At 46.1% G+C, this 14,261-nt stretch overlaps 2 protein-coding genes across 3 annotated transcripts in view; one reads left to right on the forward strand and one right to left on the reverse strand.

The window, feature by feature from the left end:
- Window positions 1-10,023, forward strand: NIPAL4 (NIPA like domain containing 4). Its single transcript, XM_026118631.2, has 6 exons — window positions 1-126; window positions 1,871-2,119; window positions 4,819-4,875; window positions 5,895-5,985; window positions 7,096-7,256; window positions 7,568-10,023. The coding sequence occupies exons 1-6, from the start codon at window positions 90-92 to the stop codon at window positions 8,170-8,172; spliced, it is 1,200 nt and encodes a 399-aa protein (XP_025974416.1). The 5' UTR covers window positions 1-89; the 3' UTR covers window positions 8,173-10,023.
- Window positions 10,024-10,400: 377 nt separating this feature from the next.
- The window catches only part of ADAM19 (ADAM metallopeptidase domain 19), a 38,072-nt gene continuing 34,211 nt past the window's right edge, over window positions 10,401-14,261 (reverse strand). For both annotated transcript variants that reach the window (XM_064520928.1, XM_026118630.2), the window contains exon 23: window positions 10,401-13,138. In XM_064520928.1, the coding sequence (XP_064376998.1) occupies window positions 13,091-13,138 (48 nt within the window). In that variant the 3' untranslated portion in view covers window positions 10,401-13,090. The remainder of the gene's footprint in view (window positions 13,139-14,261) is intronic.

Genomic DNA, 14,261 nt, shown 5'->3' on the forward strand with positions numbered 1-14,261 from the left:
GTGCGCTCGCAGCCCGGCCCAGCGCCGCCAGCAGCGGCTGCTCCCGTCGGCAGCGGGATGCTCTGAGCCCGCCCCGACACGAGCAGGACATGGAGCCGCTGGGGGCCGACGGCAGCTGCAGCAACGGTGGGTGCCGAGCCCGGGCCGGGGGGGCGAGCCGGGCCCTGCGCGCCCCCCCGCCCCCCGGGCCGCCCTCCGCGGGGAGACGCGGCGGAGGCTCCGCGGGGAGCGGGTGAGCCCTGCTGCACGCCGGGTCCCTCTCCCGGGTTGGGACAGACATCCCCCCCCCCGTGCCTTTTCCCCGAGGGACCCGGGCTCCGCGCAGAAGCGGGGGAGTTCGCTTTCGGCGAGCCTCGCAAAGCCGGGTCCGCGAGCGACAGCGCTGCGCCTGCCGCCCGGGCGTCGCCGGGAAGAGGGGTGTTTTCCTTTAGAGACTGCTAAATCCAACATGCAAGAGACTGACTGCTCACCCTATCCCACTGCCTGATGCTCATCCCCTATAGCACAGTATAGAGCCTTTTAGCCAGGTGGTGAGACTTCCCCCTGCTCCTCTGGGAAATCCTCCCCAGTCAAGGAATTTTTTCCAAATAGAAAAAAAATCTATCCATGGAGGAATCTCAAGACACTCATCTAGAAGGTCATGAGAATTTTTTCCCCTTAGAAAAAATCCGTATCCTAATCCTAAGATACACACACAGGGGACAGGGAGTGAGGCTGCAGAAGAACCAAGGTGGGCTCCTGGTTTAGGAAGAAGGTGGGATGTCTCCGACCAGCTCCCCTGCCCAGCGTGCCAGCAGTACTGCAGCCAGTCAGCTATAGCACACCTCTGTTTGCAGTAAGGCAAATAATTGCTGCATAATTTTGACATGAATTCAGGCAGAAAATTAAACTCTTACTAAAAAGAGACTTTTGTGACAATCTACCTGGCAGTTTTATTCCCTAACATTGAGTGTAGGAAGGACAGTGTGACTGCAGAGGTAAGGCTGCGATAGAAGGATGTGTAGGTGTGGCAGAAGTGTGAGGGTAAGAAGAAACTGAACACTTTTCCCACTCCCGTGCAGCAACGCACCTTGGCTAGAGACTCTGGGTTTTAGTGCCTTTGGTGTTAACAGGGGAGATCCTTGCCTGCTTTTACTCCTTCTACGTTCTCAGGATTTGGCATGCTTTGCAAGCACTCAGGTATTTAGCAAACAGGTAGAACAAACATTAGACAGTAGAGGCAAGATAGAGAGGAAACGTTGGTCTTGAGGCAAGCCAGTTGCCTTTTTATGAGCAATCAGATGGCATTTAGTAGGCAGAGCTGGGACAAATTCATAGTTACAAAATATGGGAGTCATGCCATGCTAGGCTAGAAGCAGTAGGTTGCAGACTAGCTGGCAGCTGCTGGGATTAGTTGACTGGAAAGCTCAAAAACCTTTGAGCCAACAGGACCGGGGGATGGCAACATAGAATTCAATAGCTCATAATTTTGGATTTTGATGGAGATAGTGTGGCAGAGGTATTTGAAAATTCGATTATTACAGCAGTCCTTCTGGCCTCCCAGTTCACAGCGTGTAAGCTGGCAGACACATTCATGTCAAAGTGCTGTAATGAGTTGCTTCAATTGTTACTGTTCAGGAATTCACTATATAAATCTGTCACTAACGACATGGCCATTTCCATATGATAGTAAGGAGGTGTCCTGAGTTTAGGTGCACACGTTGAGATCTGCACATGGAGTTGGCAAGGACCTTAGGTATCAGCTGTTATAGTGACGGCATCTCATCAGCTAGGCGGTCATTCAGAGAGGTGGCTGAAGGAGCCTGTACACCAATAGGAACAGACTTGTTAGTCACATAGGAAGTTCTGTTTTCTCTCCGTGGTCTTACAGGGTCACTGGTTACCCTTTCCTGCCTTTCTCACCGGGTTGTATGCCGGGTGGTCAGTGATGCTGACCTGGCTGACTCCAGCCATGACAATGTGACTTCAGATGACTTCTGGGTAACTGAACTGGAAAGCAATTATGGATTCTACATTGGCTTGGGCTTGGCCATCTTCTCCAGCTTCCTCATCGGAAGCAGCATGATCCTCAAGAAGAAGGGGTTGTTACGGCTGGTGGAGAAGGGAGGCACCAGAGCAGGTAAGGCTTTTGGGGGGCAGGAAGGAGAAGGTCTATCTGTTCCCAGGACCAAATGCATTATCCAAACCCCACCATTCAAGAAAAGAGACTTCCTCCTCTGGATACACAGTTGGCTTTTCATCAGCAATGTAAATAAGATCTTTTATGCATGCATTTTTTCCTGTGTATGGGACTCACAGCAGTGGAGAGACTGCAGCTGAGGAGCTACTTTACAGAGCCCTGCGTTGAAAGGGCTCAGCCATTCCCTAGTCTTACACTGCAGATAGTAAGAGTCACACACACTGAACGACCAGACATGCACCACCATACTAACAATACGTGCCCATCACAGCCCTCACATGGGATAATGTGGGACCAGAAGAAAGCTGGGAGATCTTACTGCCTTTGCACAGAGATGAAAGTCATCTCACTGTCAGACTGAGGCAGAACAGCGCAACTCCACAACTGCCCTATAGCTTGTAGTACTGTAGCTTTGCTACCAAGTCTCCAAGACCAGAATGTGGCCGCATGTGCTTTAATTGCGCTAGCAAGAGCCATTTATTAATGCAGGACAACTGTGCTGCACACCTGGGATTTGTGTGTGTCTGAGCTCTGCCTGTGGTTTGTAGAAGTGATACACCTGAGGTATGTTGCTCGATGACAGCATGCTCATTGATATCTTTCCTCTAGCACCAAGCTCTTTGGGTGAGGTGTGTATTTAAATCTATGTATGTATGGATGGGGAACAGTGAAGGAATACTGCTTATGGCTGAATCACTGCTGAGTTCAACATGTCCCATCAGCATTGCAGCCATATGCTCTAGCAGCAGCTTAAGTCCTGTCTGGCAGCTCACCTAGTTGCACAACTAGGAAATGAAATAGGAATACACTGCTGCATCCCTGTTCTGATTTAGTAGTTTTCTCCAATAATTCTCAAATCATTTGTCAAAGGACAACAATATCACTGTTCCTATCTTATATATGGAAACACAGAGGCATGGAAAGATGGAGCAACTTTTCCAGGCAAAACAGCAAAGCTGACAACAGAACCGGAGCCGCAGTCCACATTTGAGTCTCATTCCCTCATCTCCATGCCATTAGGCTGGCTGTGTGCAACAGCTGAGCTTCATGGTTTTGCTTTTCAGCACCATCTCCATACAAGAAAATCTCAGTATTGTTTCAGATATTTCTGTCCTGCATGAGCTCCTCCCAAAACAGAGCCAGGCTAGTAAAAAGAGAGTAAATCCCCTCCTATTTTTCAGGATACTTTACCCAGAATTAAAGATTAATAACAAAACTGCAGTCAACCAAAAAGCATTTTTAAGGGAAGGAAGGGGGGGAGAAAAAAAAAAAAAAAAAAAAAAAAAAGACAGACAGAACAGCAATTTCTAAGGAATTCCAGAATATAATGTTTGAACTTCAGCACTTGTGAGCTTGTTGAGGAACTTTAAGAGACAGACACTGTCCTCTTGAAGTCCTGGCAAGAGACTTTTTTCCACATATCCTGAACCCTTCCCATCTGAGCACTTCATGCCCCCTTTCACAATCTAATCTCTCAATCTCAGTATTTCTATGACAGTATCTGCGCACACCCCTTTTCTTCAAGGGCAAGTCAAATCCTGCTGTTACATGATTGTTCCTGTCAGAACCCCAACTGGATTAGTTCCCGACACCTTATGGCCGCACTCCCTTATTTATATGCACACTCTCTTTCACCGAGTTGTTTTAATACCAGGCATCATTTTCCATCAGAATTGCCACAGAATGACTAACCCACATAAAGATGACATTAGGATTTCTAGCAGTTTACGCTCTAAGGGCCTACAATGCTCAGTGACACGTAGAAGAAAGTACACTTTTGGGACATCGCGCAGGCAACTTTCACCACGGTCACACAGCAGCACGGCTCCATCCCGGACCACATCCCACATAGTCCACACACACCACAGTCCCCTCATCCAGAGTGCCCCATGGCTGCACCAGAGCAACTGACCTGTGTCCCCTTCTTGCAAAGCCATAACCCGCTTCAGGTTTCTGGTCTGCGCTTCAAAAAAAAGCTCATGGCCTTACCTCAGCACCGACATGCATCTCCATGACAAGAAATGAAGGCAGTTGCCCTGCACGCCAGGATGCGGGGTGGCAGCAGCCCGAGGAGCAATGCTGGGTGCAAAGGAGCCCCACTGCCCCTCGTTCCTCTGCCCCAGGGCACCCAGTCCCCCCATAGGGAATGGTGGTGAATGGGACAGCAGCACAAGTTCTGATGGGGCTTCGGTAGGGGGTTCATTACCAGGCTCCTATCAACAGTTTTGGGGCCAAGTCACCCCAGGCTAACCAGAGAAGACAACTGCAGGTCCTGGCACTGAAGCACAGTCCCAAACTTCATGCTGCAGCAGGCCAGGCTGCAGCCTGGAGCTCAGGCTGACAATCTCTACTGCTTGGGGTGGTAGCTGCCATTCCCATTGCCAAGCAGGATTAAGCAACTGCTTTCTGCTGTCTTTACATTATTCAGCCCTAAATGGCAGCTTCTGCTGATGCCTTGATTCAACATAATTCCCATATAGGATGGCACTTGTGTGTCCTGTCTTCCATCCTTCCAGGCTGTTTTCTTTACCAGTCTCTTTCCCTTACAACTTACCCTTCTCCAGAGAGGAAATTTTCATCTCTTGCCCCAAAGAACAATTTTGTAAACTCCTGAATACCTGTGTGCTTTGCTTTCCCAGGAGATGGTGGTCATGGCTACCTGAAGGACTGGCTCTGGTGGGCTGGATTGCTAACCAGTAAGTAGGAGCTGTTTGCCCAGGCTTGCGGGTCTTGCAGTGCTTGTCCTTGCACCTCAGTTGTGGAAGGAGCTCATCTAGTAGCTCCAAGTGTTATTTCTGGTGGGGTCCGTTCTCCTCTACAGAGGTACCTCAAGGAGAGCAGAGGCAGTGAGCCAAAACACGTGGGATTTCCCTTGCCATCCTGTTGCAGCCCTCCTGCAAAGCTGGTAGAACTTGTTAGCTCAGTTTTACCTGATCAAAAGCATGAAAAGCTGGCCTACATTAAGGCAGCCAGCTGGTCTGGCTGCATACCAGGCACAGGGCAAACAGCCTCCCCTGCTACTGAGGGCTTCAGGAAAGGTTACTTCCACAGCAGAAAGCAGATAACAAGGAGGTGTTGGTAGCAGCTTCTTTCAGTGTAATTTGTTTTGAACAAACCTCAAATCCTCCTTTTCATGCTGCAGCACTAGTCTTCCAGAACTGGACTTGCAGCTATGTAGAGAAGAGCAGATTTCACAAGCAGGTTTTGCAGAGCAGCCTTGCCCACAGCAGCAGCAGCTCAAGGTGTCCTCATCTTACTCTGACCCTTCAGCTCCTTGGAGCAGAGCCTTGTTCTTGCTGCGCAATTGCCAAAATACAACTGCTCAGAAGCAGCCCAAGCAAGCACACAGTACTCAGTGCTTGAGGGACAGTTCAGCCAATGGTGACACCACACTGATGAAGGAGACACATTGGAGGTGAGGAGTAACCCACACACTCCAAGCCACAAAGCCTTCCTCTATCCAGCTGCTAACTGACTCATTAATTACTCCAGGCATGTGCTTCAGACATGCCTGGGTTATAGTGTCTTAACCAGCTCATGTGGATCAGCTGTGACATGGCCCAGTCCTAGCACCCTGTTTCGAAGCAACATGGAAACCCCTAGTAAAACTTTCTCTCTCTCTAGCTGAGCTCTTATTATTTTGCAAGCCTACAAGAGAAAACACAAAAAGCATGTTGTAACTCACTGGCTGTTTATTTTTCTTGTGTTTGTTTAGTGGGTGGAGGGGAGGCTGCCAACTTTGCTGCCTATGCGTTTGCTCCTGCAACTATTGTCACGCCACTGGGGGCCCTGAGCGTGCTCATAAGGTGATTTATGTATCTGTGGTTTGCAGTTTGACCTTTCTGTTTGCCTGTTTGTCTTGTGAGATAGTAAGACTTGAGGTATTGCTAATATGCTTTATTCTGCCTAAAGGAAGAATGTCTTGGTATTCTCAAAAAAAATACAGTAATAATTGCTGTCCTCACTGGGGATGGTTTGGGAACCACTGAACTAAGTAGTGTGCCCTTCTGGAAATACTGCCTGTGGATGTGATTAGCAGCCCCACACAGTTCAGGTTAAATTATTAAAAATATCAATGTTATTTCCTTCCTTTATTTTAGTTCTTTAGGCAGTAAAGGGACCCTTTTTTTCAGTGAATAGTACTATAAATCTAAAAGGGTAAAAAATCAGTGGACTTGTTTTTATCCGTGTCTCTACGTTTGTCTTCTATTTTCTGGGCTTTTAGGATGTTCTGGTGTTGTATTTGTATACTTTTCTGTTGCAAAAAGGGCTGAAACTCTGTTTTTAAATTATTACTTTATTTTGAAAAAGGAGATTCCTATAAAAACATGATTCTAGGTATTTAAGATTTTACAGAAGGATTGTTATTGTGCAGTGTGCAAGCAAACTGAGAATTAGAAAGATTGCTATGGTGTCTTGCCCCACATCACTTTATTTTTATTGAAAATAACTAGCCATTTTTGCAGACATGTCTACAATTCCTTTCCCTTCAAAATTTCTCTGGACTTCATAGTTCTGGAGATGAAGTTAAAATTAATGTAACTCTTCTGTTGTTTTTGTGCTTCTCTATTACGCTGATCCTTAAATTCATTTCTTTGAGCACTAAAGAATTCATAATAGCTAGAAGCTTCTGAGTGACTCTGGAAACACTGCAAATATTTCGTAAGGTGTATTAACGTGTTGAGCGTTTCTTTCATCCTTCTCATACATGAGCTGGGAGCTATAGAGACTGCCTCTCTGCAGGCTTAGCTAGGCAGTAGTTGCGATGTGAATCTGTAATAACATACCAGAATTGAACCAATTTACTCCAAATTTCTGTCCTTGTATCAAGCAAAGTTGTTCTTTCTGTTACTTTAGCTGCTCTTCTTTCAAGGACTTTAATGCACCAGCAGACATTGTTTTTCTGTCCTGTGCAGTGCCATCCTGTCTTCCTATTTACTTGGAGAACGGCTAAACCTGTTGGGAAAGCTAGGCTGCATGTTGAGCATTGTGGGCAGCACAGTGATGGTGATACATGCCCCAGAGGACGAGGAAGTCACAACTCTGGATGAAATGACTTCGAAGCTGAGAGAGCCAGGTACGCCATGGGCTAAGCAATACCCCCAGAGGCGGAGCCCAGTTAGTGGGAAAATTGGTTTTATCAGATCTGTGATTCACATCTCCACCTGGAGTAAACCCACAAAGCTTCCTCTGCTTTGATGGCTCTCTACAGTTTTTGAAAGAACCTATTGCTGAGTAACTAAGGTGTGTTATTGCTTTGCACTGAGTTGCATCTGACCGGCAACTGAGGTGCAAAGGTATTTTCTCTCTCGGGACTGGGCAGTATGTTCTGCTCTATCCCCATGCCCTCAGCTCAGTTTCAAGTTGTTATTTGTTTCCTCCTTCAAGGTTTCCTCACTTATGCTGCGATCCTCTTGGCTGTCTGCCTCCTCCTGATCTTCTACTTCGCGCCTCGCTATGGCCAGAGCAACATCCTCATCTACCTCACCATCTGCTCCATTATTGGGGCCTTCTCTGTGTCCTCAGTCAAAGGCCTGGGTATTGCCATCAAGGGCTTCTTTGCTGACCAGCCTGTGCTGCAGCACCCGTTGACTTGGATCCTGGTCATCACACTGGTGGCATCCATCACTACACAAATTAACTACCTCAATAAGTCTCTAGACATTTTCAACACCTCTTTGGTGTTTCCCATCTACTACGTGCTGTTCACCACCATTGTAATCACAACATCTATCATCCTCTTTAAGGAGTGGGTCACCATGACTGTAGTGGACATCATTGGGACAGTTTGTGGTTTTCTCACCATCATTTTGGGGGTTTTTCTACTCCATGCCTTCAAAGACATAGAGATCAGTTTAGGGAACCTACCACAGGTCCTCCAGAGTGGAGAGCAGGCATCAGTCACCCAAGATGACAAGAACATCCTGATAGATGTGGACAACGGCAGCATTGTTCCAGAGGAGAAACCCAAAGTATTCATGATCTACAGCTAGTGCGTTATACACAAGGATCTGGAGGCTGTGTGAAAACTGCTCTGAATGGGTTGATGTTAGTACTGCAAATGCTACCAAGCAGCTTAAAAAGGAAACGCAGAAAATAAAACCAACGGTATTATATCCAAAGCCTAGTAGAGTCAAGTGAAGTCTTTCACTGAGCTTTGGATTGGATCATTGTAATGGTGTGTCAGCAAGGGTTATGTTTAATCATCACTGGACTTAATCCACTGAGCCACTGAAAATGAAAATTCTCTTGAAATATGATACTCCTCGGACAAAACTCCTCTCTGAGCCCCAGTCTGATCTCTGCTTGTTGGCAGGTTTAATGTTTATTCTGCACTTCTTCCCCTGGGGCAGATACCATTAATGTGTTTATTTCCAGGCCCTGATTGATTCATTGATTAGTGATTTTTTTTTAATTACTTTTTAGACACTTGTATGGAATCTAAAATATACAACAGTATCACAAATGGAGATGAAAGACAAGGGCTAAATAGTGTACTCCTGCTGTTCAAATTCTGCTCATCCATTTTTTAATTACCTGTTTGGCAATATGGTGAATTTTGGAATAAAAGCCCACTACAGCTGAGCAGCTGGACCCAAGCCATAAAGTATTTTTACAGGACTGCGGCAGAGAAATCCATTTAAGCTTTTGTGATGTGCAGGAGTTTCCCTGAAGCAGTGTTAACTGGTTTTAAGTGAGATTTGTTTTGTTTTGTTTTGTTCCATAGCAGCTATAGTCTCCAGGATGTGCTGATGGTTTTGGTGAAGCTGCAAGGCCTGACCCAGACCTCACCAGGGTGAGGGGCAGCCTCTGCTCAAGCAAGGGAGCTCTGGCAATGTCAACCAAGTGTCAGAAGAAACAGGCCCTCTGCCCATGATGATCACCACCTTCCTCCAAACTTCTTGGTGGTCTGTGAAAACCTTTTCAGCCTGAAAGACCAAGTGGGTGTAAGTGTTAAGGTTGGTTTTATTAGTAAATGCCTTGACCTTGGAGGATCCCTGGCTCTGAGAGGTTGCATTTACAGGTGCCATTCAGCTTTCCCACAAGTCTGTTTTGTTGTTTTTAAGCCTCAAAGCCTGTTTCTTTAAAGCAGGCATAAGCAGGTGAAACACTGCTGTAGAGGTGCAGTTTATTCCAGAACAGTCCCTTTCAGCCCTCTCCATCTCTCTGGACATGGTACTTGCATTAACCATACTGCTCTCAGCTCACCTTCAAAACACCCTTGGATTTGTATTGAAAGTGAGGATGAAAGGATGGGAGAACTAACATGTTGAGCTGGGAGGGAAGAAAAAAAAATAAGAAGGTATTAATCCAGTTAAAGTTCATCCCATTGTGCTGCTAGGGCTTGTAGCATGGGACGCAGGGAGATTGGAGCCCATTTGCTCACAGTAAGACCCAAATGGGGAGCGGCAAAGCCTGAGCTGGCTTCACTGGGCTACTCCAGCTGGGAGTAGCCCTGGCCGGACCACCGCGACCTCCAGCTGGGCTAGTAAGCCCTGTGAGAAGCCACAGCAGGGCAGTAGCTGTGCAGCTCCTGGCTTGCAGCTGTACCCACTGCCTCAGGTCCAGGTCCCAGCTGGAGGTGCCACCAGCACAGCCTGTTTGCACTGTGTGTTGTGCCGGGGTGTAAACGTGCCTTTGTGGCTCTCAACATGCGCCAGTGTGGCCTGAGATGCCAATGCTGCAGCTTTGCTACCTGCGTCTGGAAGGAGCTGAACAAACTTGGTGAAGTGTTTCCATATCTAGCTAAGGGGGGGGGACTGCAATCTCATTTTAATAACAGTTCAGGATTATATTTTTGGAATTTGGAAAGGGAAATAAAAGCTTTTTATTCTTAAAAAATCTTTCAAGGTAGATCTGAAAGTTTTTAATGACTTCTCTGATATTATTGGTATAGCTTTAAAGGATAAATAAGCTATAGGAAACCTGAGTGCTGCAGAAAGAGTATTGTGGCCAGAAAGTAAAACAGCAGCGCCCTCCCTTGGTAGCAGAAAATAATCTAAGTAATTCTTTGTATCTTCAGTTTTGGCTTCATAATAGGTTCTTTTGCTTTATGCATTATTTTAGAAATAGAGTGCAGACCGGACTCAGCCTTCTCACGGCCCAGAACAGCGTTGCAGAAAGGCCATTGCTCCATGAACCTGTCAGCTCCAGGCATGGACATGCCACATTTAAAATGAAGGGTTGGACCAATGTAATGATATCGCATAGTGACAGCACATTTGTTAATGACAAGTGATAAATTTATTAAAAAGTAGGCAAAAGGCACAATGAATTGCATTCTTCAAGTATTTGCATAGATGCACAGAGAGCATTATTGTAAACCATTAACATGTGGATGTAATGAAAGTGAGATGTATTTTTATACATGTTCTCCCACGTAATATTATCTTCAAAAAAAAAAAAATCACATTCTGTCATCTCTTACTCCTCCCCCAGTTCCTTTATTCTCATTCACTCAACGTGCACACCTATGAAAATTTTAAAGGATTTACTAAAAACTACCTTTTGGAGGCTTTATGATATTCCAGTACTAAAGCTTTCCATTAGGGTTTGAGCACGTCCAGTTTTTTGAGCTTTGTGTGTCTGGAAGCATTTCTGAAAAACTTGACGCCATGCTCACATGAAGGGCAGTGAAAAGGCTCTTAGTGATTTCTGGTGGTCATCGGATAAAAATCAGGAGCTGTAGCAGAAATATGCTGCTGTCCTCAGGAGTCAGCGAGGGCTTAGATGCAGGATAAGGTTACTGTGGTTTAATCTGTATTATGGTAACTGCTATATGAGGCCAGCTTCTGGCAGATATGAAGACTAGACCTCCACCTGTGAGTGGTAAAACATGCTGTTACGCAGGCGCTTTAGCTGACTCCCAATGAATGACAAATTTGGGTGGTTTGAGTTTGAGGTGGATCTGTTCTCAGCACCTCAGGTAGGTGTTGACTGATCTCGATATTGAGAACTGGTAATGAGTGCTAATATGGCACCGGAGGGAAAAATGCTCAAGGTTTAAGTGGCTGCAGGAGCAATTCCCTTCTCACCAGCTTCCCTTCACAGCCTTTTGCCAGGAAAATGCCTGACCAAGGAGGGCTTGCACAAACCCTTTGGTTTTATCATTGCATCAAAGCACCAAGACCAGCAGGAGTCTTTGAGGACAGTGACTCCAACTGTAGAAAAAGACATGTAAAGGTTAAAATATCAATGTCTTTTGTTTGCCATCCCTTATTTCAGAGAGGAGTAATTTGGGCTGACTTGTTTTCTAGGCCTATAGAAGGTAATAAAAGGTCTAAAATGTTCAAGATTATGAATAATCAATCAAAAATTCAAGATACACCCTGTGTACTGTTTCCTTGTGGAGAAAGAGGTAGTAATGTTGCAAAAACTGGTTTGGTTTAAGTCATCCTACAGAATTACTGTTAAACATAACTACAAATTTAGTCTGAGTGCTCAAGATTTATCTGACTTTTTCTGAGTGAGTAGAGCTTACGGAAACAGAAAAAGATTTTTTTTCTTTAAGCCAATATTATGATTTCTTACTTGTGCAGCAGCAATCACACTGAAGATTTCTGTCCATGCTAAATCAGCCATAAAACAATTGTTGTTGTAATCCCTCTTCCAGAACTCCCTGTGTTCTCCTAGGAAACAATTTCAAGGAAAACAGAATAATTTCAGCTTAACAAAAGGTCTTCATGTAAAATCCTGAGGGGAAAAAATATACAAAAGCCTAAACCATTAAGAGAAAAAAATCAGACCCACAATGGTGGGCCCTCGGGGTTAGAACCATCAGCTGCTTAAAGTGCACACAGACAGCTCTCTCCATTAGAGGAGAAAGCCTGGAGAAAATAAACTGTCCAACGAAAGCACCATGTGTCATACTAATATTTCTGTTTTACCAATAGGGCAACTTTAAGGTAGGTTTCTCATAATATGAAGAGCCAACAGCCAGTGCTGAATTACTGCTCAGCACAGGCTGAAGGCAAAAAAAAAAAAAAAAAAAATACATGCAAAGTGTCTACTGATTATCGGCAGTACCATGCTGTGCAGAGAAGGTTTCAGCACTTTGCTGAACCTCCTCCTGGCCATTTGCTCCGTATCCTGGTTCGAGAGTTTCTCTGTTGTACCGTGTCTGTGTCCAAGCGACACCGATGAGCGCTCACAGGCCATGCTGGGAGTGCTCTTAGGTCTTACAGCACCGAGGGGAGACACCCGAGTGCCGGGGGGACAAAGATCTTGCTGAAGGTGGTCACACTGGGAAAATGCTTAATCTGCTCTATTACAGCTAACCAAAATCCATAGTGACACTCCAGTTATTTCAACCAGCAATATTTCTGTGATTTTCTTGCTCTCTGTCGCGGCCCAGCTTGTCAGTCACTGTAAACTGAGAATAAACTGAAGAAGTTAACGACGGCTGCGTGCTGCTCTCCCAAGAGGCAGTGGTTTCGGTATAGCACCAACATATGCTTCTGCAGCTGCTTGGATGGGCTGAGGGAAGCAAACAGGCCTGTTTCTTATGTAAAAGCCCATCAGGGCTAGCACCTGGACTCTCAGCTCGTTCTCCCTGGAAACACTTAAACAACTGATAAAAATACGTGAAGCCCGTATCGCCCCCGTCCCTGCATTGGATATTGCACAACAACATTTAAATACCATAAACACAAGTCATCCCTACATGGAAAAAGCTATGAGCGCAGTGGATTGAGTTCAGCTTGGCATGTACTGGTACAGTTTCTGGGTATACCCCTGCCAAGCCTCACTGTAGTTTCTTGAATCGGATAGAAAACTAGAGGAGAGGAGTTCAGAAACTGTTTGGGGCCCACATACGTTGGTTTGGGTGACAAAGGCCATCCAGTCCCTTGTGAAGTCCTGGGCCAGCAGGGCCCAAACTGCAGTTCACAGGATCCCGCGGGAGCGCTGGTGTCATCCGTTAAGGATGCTCCCTGCTCCAGCCGTCCTGACTCCCATGTTCTGCATGACAGGGAATGAGAGAGGGAGAGGTGAGCCCTGGCAGAAGAGAAAACACTGCCCGCTCCCTCCCCTGGAGCCGGCGTTGCAGGGGCAAGGACACCTTCCCACACTAATGTCTCACACAGAAAACTCTCTGCTCTCTTCCTGCAGCACACCAGAGCTCAAATATTTTTTTTTTCTTTTTTACAGCTGACTTCAAGTATGTTGTAGGATGGAGGCAGCATCCGTGCTGTGTAGAGTGGAGGTGTTTTCTGTTAAGGGGTGCAGTTTGTAGGGAACCAAACTCGATGTCCCTTCCTCTCTGCTATTTGTAAGGTTGACTAATGGAGAAAATCTGTTATAAAAGAACAGTGGAATTTTCTTGCCTAGTCAGGCCACTGTCACATCCCTGAGACTGGCTGGTACCAGCATCTGTTGAACATCCTTATGATGGACAATCTTGGGAGACACTCCCTACAGAGAAAGCATCTCCTTAGCCATGATTAGAGAGGCTGGAGAAGGCTCCTGGTCCTTACTGGGGTTCTCAAATCACACTGAAGGTATCTCGAGCATGCTGCCAGCTCACTGCAACTGTAAATTAGAGCAGGTCTTCTTACTGTATCTGTTAGCAGACTGGGAATGTGAACCCAGCCCTCACACTGCAGGTAAGAGGGAGTGCTTTCCTGAGAGAAGCAGTAATTTCTTAGGATTCACTGAGCTGCTCATTGCAATTGTATAAACATGCTCTCAGAGATCAGCAGTGTCCCCGCTATCCCCTCTGCTGGCTCTTGTCCTGGATTTGCCAGCAGTGCCCTTCCCTGGCTGCCACGCTGCCTGTTGCCTTGCCCTGCTTGTCTGCACCTTCCTCTTCTGCTGCTCTTCACTAACCACTCTGTGTCACGCACATTCCACCCCCTCGTTACTTAGCACCACTTATGTCTAATCTAGGAAGTGCTCAAGGATGTGGAGAATCAAATTGGTTAATTGTTTCAGAATGTAGCAGGGCTGATTATACTGCCTACCCTGAGCATTTCTTCCAGTCATGTACTTGCTTCTGTTTAGGATTATTTGGTTATTCTGCAGAATTAGGGTCAGGCATTTTGTTTAGCCCAGTAAATGCTTAATAAGAAATAGGTAAAAAGAG

Source organism: Dromaius novaehollandiae, chromosome 15 (genome assembly GCF_036370855.1).
Source record: "Dromaius novaehollandiae isolate bDroNov1 chromosome 15, bDroNov1.hap1, whole genome shotgun sequence".
Classification (NCBI taxonomy): Eukaryota; Metazoa; Chordata; class Aves; order Casuariiformes; family Dromaiidae; genus Dromaius; species Dromaius novaehollandiae.

Coding starts and splice junctions, on each gene's coding strand:
- NIPAL4 (XM_026118631.2), top strand. CDS start 90: ATGGAGCCGCTGGGGGCCGACGGCAGCTGCAGCAACG. Junction 5,986..7,095: donor GCCCTGAGCGTGCTCATAAG/GTGATTTATGTA, acceptor TGTCCTGTGCAG/TGCCATCCTGTCTTCCTATT. Junction 7,257..7,567: donor TTCGAAGCTGAGAGAGCCAG/GTACGCCATGGG, acceptor TCCTCCTTCAAG/GTTTCCTCACTTATGCTGCG.